General features: G+C 37.8%; 1 protein-coding gene across 1 annotated transcript in view; it reads right to left on the bottom strand.

Annotated features, from left to right (window-relative positions):
* Window positions 1-748: 748 nt before the first annotated feature.
* Window positions 749-6,000, bottom strand: part of MCHR2 (melanin concentrating hormone receptor 2) — a 29,443-nt gene continuing 24,191 nt past the window's right edge. The window contains 3 exon segments of the mRNA XM_065736050.1: window positions 749-831; window positions 834-884; window positions 887-938. Coding sequence (XP_065592122.1) covers window positions 749-831; window positions 834-884; window positions 887-938 — 186 coding nt within the window.

Genomic DNA, 6,000 nt, shown 5'->3' with positions numbered 1-6,000 from the left:
AAACTTTGGAATTTCTCTAATTGGACCCTGTGGGTTGAGCACAGTGGTTGGAGTACCTTCACTATATTCCTGGATCTCTTTTTCCACTTTGATTTCTTCTGAAAAGAGTACAAGTCATGTTGTCTGAGTCTGATGAATAACACAGATACAAGTGTGGTGCTTGAGACATCTGGAAGACTTACTTCAAAAAATACATTCCTCATACAAATGAACAAGCTAATATAAAAACACCAGTATTACTTTAAATTTTCTGTCTGTTTCATAAATGCTTTTAAAATTGTCTATTATGTCCATTGCTAGTTGTCACTCAACAAGCTGGTATGAATTCAACAAATAGGTATCTATTTGGCCATGAGGAAAGTCATCTATGCAATTGAAGGAGCGCTTAAACTCTTCCACAGTCTGTATCTTACAAACATGACAGTCTGCCAGGTGAAGAAGGGCAGTGAGATCTCATTTATAAACACTAGTTACCTGTCTACTGCAAGAAAGGATAAGGAGAAACGAAGATTCTTCACTGTAATTTTTGCTATGCAGGAGCTGTCTTGCTGAGCTTGATTGCGCTGGGTTTGCATCTATATCACCAATACAGTCTGAGATGTAGTGATTTAAATGACACAGGGCTCAGATTCAGCCTTTAATTCTATTCCATCCATCCATCCATCTGACAGTCATGGATGTCAAATACGAACTTAGTGTTATATTCAACATCAGCTGAAGACATGGTCTCCTGAGCTTTAAAAGCTTATCAGAGAATATCATCAGGTGAGATCAGATTGAAAGTGCAACTGTCTAAGTTGTCTTTGAACTTTATTACTTTGAGGAGGTTCACACAGGGAACATCAGAGTAAGTGACGCCACCCATAAGCATAAACTGAATTTTTCTTCATTCTTGTTCTCAGATGCATTAAGCAAAATAGCTGGACAAAGTGAGGTATCTGTAAAAGCAGGTAACAGATCAATATAACAGAAGAACAGTAATGTATTTAGGCTAAAATCACTGACCCCAAAATACAAGTTGTGAGAATAATCAATGAAAGGGAAGGAAACTGCATTTTAGAAAATTTGTTTTGTGCTTCATATCAGAATGACATTTATTCAAGCTGTTCACTTAACATTCAACAAGTGTTGTTATAACTGGTTATGCTTTTGGTCTTGAAATTTTTTTATTAATATGATGAGAGCTTTTAAGAAATAATTAGAGATTAGAATTTAGGAGATAATATAAAAACAGACATTGAGGAATCAAGCAGAGAGAAAATCTGAGATAAAATTATTTATGGAAAAGGAATGGAGATAATATGTGCAAGACATTTTCAAATACAATTATACTACTTTCTGAGTTATAGGACTGCTCAAATATGTTGTAGTTTAAACATTTATTCTCTGCCTAACTAAACTTACAACTGGAAAACTTCACTACCTTAGAAGTAACCTTCAGATAGACTGTCATGCTTCATAGAATCCTAGAGTAGAATCCTAGAAATCCTGTGTTGGAAGGGACCTACTAGGATCATCTAGTCCAACTCCTGTCTCCATACAGGACAGCTCAGAATTCAAACCATATTTCTGAGATCATTGTCCAAGGTTAAGCAAATGCCTAGAATTCAGAATGGACTAGTGCTTGACTTAAAAAAAAAAATTCACTGTTTAAGTCTATCAGATCACAAGGAGCAATGTCATATCAAAATAGGGAGGGCAATTTTTGAGCTGAAAGCAGATTACTAAATGCAACAATTCATATGCTTTAAAAATGAAAGTGGTCTAAAGAGGGGGCATATTTTACGTTTATATTTGTGCAGGAGGGGAAAGATTAGGTACAATCCTGCAGTTGGTTCACCTTTTTGTTTGCAGATGACATCAGACTACCTACTGACGTGACCGCTGATTTACAATCTGGGAGTAATAGTGTCAGATCATTTTAGAATAAACTCAGAAAAGGCAAAGAATTCTAACAATAAATGTCTTCTTTTTTTCTCCATCTTTTACGTATGCAGAATCTGGGATACTGTCCAACCATTGGCCTGGCCACAAGGTACTGCAGGGAATATCAAATGGAGGTTGAAAATTTCCATTGCTCTAGATCTTGGTCTTGCTTTTTAGTTTTTAAAAAATCACTGAACTCTGCAAAACAGCCTGAGGGAAAGTGCAGAATTGTCCTACAATGTCTTTAAGGTGATGTAATCACAGGAGGCACCTACACACCAGGTCAAACTGACCTTACTTTGTTGTGGTACAGTTGAATTCTTATGGGTATGGCTCTCGTCAGCAAATTCTCATTGTAAAGACCCCAGAAAAGAGCTGGGGTCTTGTCACTTTGCTTCCAGTTCAAGGATATGATCAGCTATGTTCCATCCTGATATGTGGTGAGGGGTGCACTCCTAGCTCTCCTAATGGCATCTGTACCCATTGCCACCCAGACCATGGCTGTACCTCAACCGAAAACACTCCATCTCTCTCCCTATGACAAGCAAAACTGTAGGTAGAAGAACCCAATCTCTGACATCAGGAGTTGGTGGGTAGGGGAGGAACTGAAATGTGACAAAGTGAGAGAGATGCAACTTATGGAAAAAAAAACAACCACAAACCCTCAGTTAATTTATCAGTAAATACATAATTCTTCAGTTAGTAACAAGCAGTGCAACTGAATGAAAACTCCTGGATCTCAAATTTTTACACATGCACACACACACACACAAAACCAACAAAAACAACAACAACAACAACAAAAAAAAAGGAAGATTTGAGGCTTTCTTTTGGTAGCAAATATCCATTTCATGTCAAGCCTTTACAAAATAGATCAAAAAGTTCATTTTCTCCTTTTCAGCTATATCACATCTCTCTCTCTCTCTCTCTCTTTTATTCATGTAAAATACTAGAAGAATTCTAGGTACTGGCAGCAAACACATCTCTCTTGTGGGAGTTAAATTGACTCAGTTTATTTTAAAAGGTTTGGAAACTCTGAATCATAGTCACAGAATTCTTTTGAAATGCCAGTTTTCTGAAAGTAACTGAAAATGAGTGATTTACTAACTGCTATGAGAAAGACAAAGCATTGGAAATCTAAACACTTGAAAATAGTTTTCCTAGTGATTGGTTAGCAGCTTCTCTACAAACTTCTATCCTGTTGTCTTCATGGTAGAATATTTAAAACTTCTTCAAGATGCAATGATAAAAAGAAAAGCATTTATATATTGATGGAATGTTCATTTTTAGTCCTTGCAGAGCAGGAGAAATTGACTGCCCAGACTAGTTGAGAGAGCAGCTCTCAGTGAGTAACTGCTGAAGAATGTGTCTTTTAGGTTGGAACCTCAAATTTCCTTGGACTGTGGAATAAATGCTCCAGTAAATATCTAGAACATTAAAATAGAATTATAAATACCACTAAATAACTGGAGATGTTAAGGTGTCAGAGCAAGCTACAAGCATCAGTACTGCTGCTTGGTATAATTGCTGTTGAGCCATTCCATAAGATCAAGGTTTCATACTTAGCGTGATAATAATTTATTTTCACTCTTGCTTGAATACAAGTATGAAATAGGTACTTCATCATTGCATAAGATATGCAGCAACCATGTTATTTTTGCTAAATGGGGTTACAGTAATGAAAATTATGAGTAGAATCAGCAAAAGGCATTTTTAGCATATGGTTTCTTAAAAAGATTTGTCTGTCATCATGATGATGGTGTCAAAGAACAGCTTGGTGCTACAGTATTTCTGTAACTATAAAAAACTTCAGGCTTAAAGAACTTTTCAGAAACCCTTTGCACTGGCAATGTATGAACTAATTTGTACCTTTCTTGGAGCACCAACTCTCCTATTTCACTGTCTGCCTCATATGAATAGTTTCTGACACTGATACTGCTTACAGGATCAGTGTAATTGAGGGTAATTTACAGGCTTATAAGGTTTTTAAAAGTTGCAATTAGTCCTGGTTTGCACAAAATTTGACCTCTTAGTCTCCATTTAAGCATGGTGTCCTACATATGCTTTGAGATTACTTTCCTTTTTCAAACACTGAGAAACAGCAACTCCAGGCAAAATAAGGGAAATGTACAGCCCCTTTAAAAATGAGCAGCAGAGATTTTTCCGGAGAGTGAGTACTGGACGAAGCTGAGTGCATAATAAAATAAACATCAGTGAATAAACTGTGAATTAAAGGAGGTTTATATGAGAAAATGAAAGTGTGTAGGATGGAAATAGGATGTGTGGTTAAAGCATGGAGAAGTGGCATTACTAGCTGTCATGGAATGAGATCTGCACCTAAGCAGTCTGCTCTTTCCTCTGGCAGTACAGAAGATGACAGGACACCATATTACCCCCTTGAGACCTGCCTGAAGCCTGTCTTCATGGGAGACTGAACTCCAGCTAGTGCTCACTGGTGAGTTACAGAAACTTCTTTAATGACTTCATATGTTTTTTCTTCCTAGCAGGAAGGTTTCGATCTGCTTAAACTTACAATGTAACTAACCACAAAGATGTTCGCATTTTTTCTTTCACTAAGAACTGTGTATTGCAAAAAGGTTTTCGAAGTAGTTTCACATGCAGAGGGATTTATGTAGCAGCATCTGTAGTTGATGGGATATAGTTACATTTAGGGAAAATAAAAATCAGAGGGGGTGGAATGGGGATCTTTCACCAGTGATCTTTCACCTCTTCCACCTGGGAAGAGAAGTAAAGCCAGTTTCTAGACAAGCATTTTTCTTGGGTGTCTACTGCAGTGCAGTAGGTGGTTTTCCCCATAAAGCTTTTTCTGCTGTACCAATATAGTTTATATCAGGATACACTTCTTAACTGCTACTCTTTAGTAAGATGTTGATGGTTCTGCTGGGAAAACACATTGTTGAGGTTGCATGCTGCCTTGCAGTTAAGATTAGGGCATGCATACTTTTGGGTCCTCTAATGCCAACCAGAACCTTTGACTGTGGGGTGGGAAAAAGCAGGAAGAAGGAAGTATTCTCACACTGGTGGCAGTCACTTCCCATGAGAATCCACCATAACAATGCTGTTGGGTTGCAGGTGCACAGCCGGTAGGATAACAGTGCATGATCCACAGCGTGGGAACAAGGGGAAGGGGCTGCCCCAGAGGTTCTGGGAAAGACTGCTGTGGCGGCTTGGGTGACTGACCGGGTGCAGAGCTGCCAGGAGAAAGCAAGCTACAGAGTTTCAGAGCAATGCAAAAGGTTGCAGTGTTTAAGTGTTTAACTGTTTAAGATGATATTGCCTTTGCTCAAAGGATCAGGGAACCGTGTAGCTCAGAACTTAACAGCAAGTATCTTGCTTTGACCAATGCAGCTGCAGCCTGGTAGTTATTCAGCTAAAATAGATAGTAACAAAACTAAGTATTTAAAGTGAAGACTATTAAGAGGAAGAATGGCATGTGGTAAGGAACCTTCTTAGCCTGGGATAGATACTGAACACAACTTCTGGCTTGAGAGGTGCCTGCTACTTTTATGTTGGTTGACTCTGGGTTCTTATGCTGCATGGACATCGTCCACAGCTGAGTTTTCTCAGAATTCTTAAAGTAAAGAAGGTTGTAGGTGAAGATAGATCTGGTCTGTATATACTTGTATTTTACTATGTGTTGTATGATGACTTTTCACATTTTCTAGATCAATTATTTTGCTGAACATTTTACCATACCATTGTGCGATTATAAAGGATATAGTTTTTCCCTGAGTTGTTAATTCTTACACTTAAAAGCCGTTGGACCAAAAGAAAAAAAAATCATATAAAGAACATAAAGGTAAAAAAGAAATTATTGGACTGAATGGAACGAAATCAGCACAACTTCAGTGCAAATGTAAATGTTTCTCCTGCTACAAAAACTTTTTCCAATTTGTTAGTAGACTAACTTGTGCAGAAATATCTTACCCCTCCTCAGACCATAAGAAAGAAATTTCTAAGGAGTTATCAGGCAGCTTTAGTCTTCATTCTTCTGCAGTTGTAGGATTCTCATTGGCTGTTTCAGTTCAGCTGTAGTTCCTAATCTTGACTGTT

Source organism: Cyrtonyx montezumae, unplaced genomic scaffold, assembly GCF_038088225.1.
Source record: "Cyrtonyx montezumae isolate F1298 unplaced genomic scaffold, pur_monq_1.0 scaffold_0, whole genome shotgun sequence".
In the NCBI taxonomy this organism is placed as follows: Eukaryota; Metazoa; Chordata; class Aves; order Galliformes; family Odontophoridae; genus Cyrtonyx; species Cyrtonyx montezumae.
Note: the sequence above shows the minus strand (reverse complement) of the source record. Positions and strands in the feature narration are given on the sequence as shown.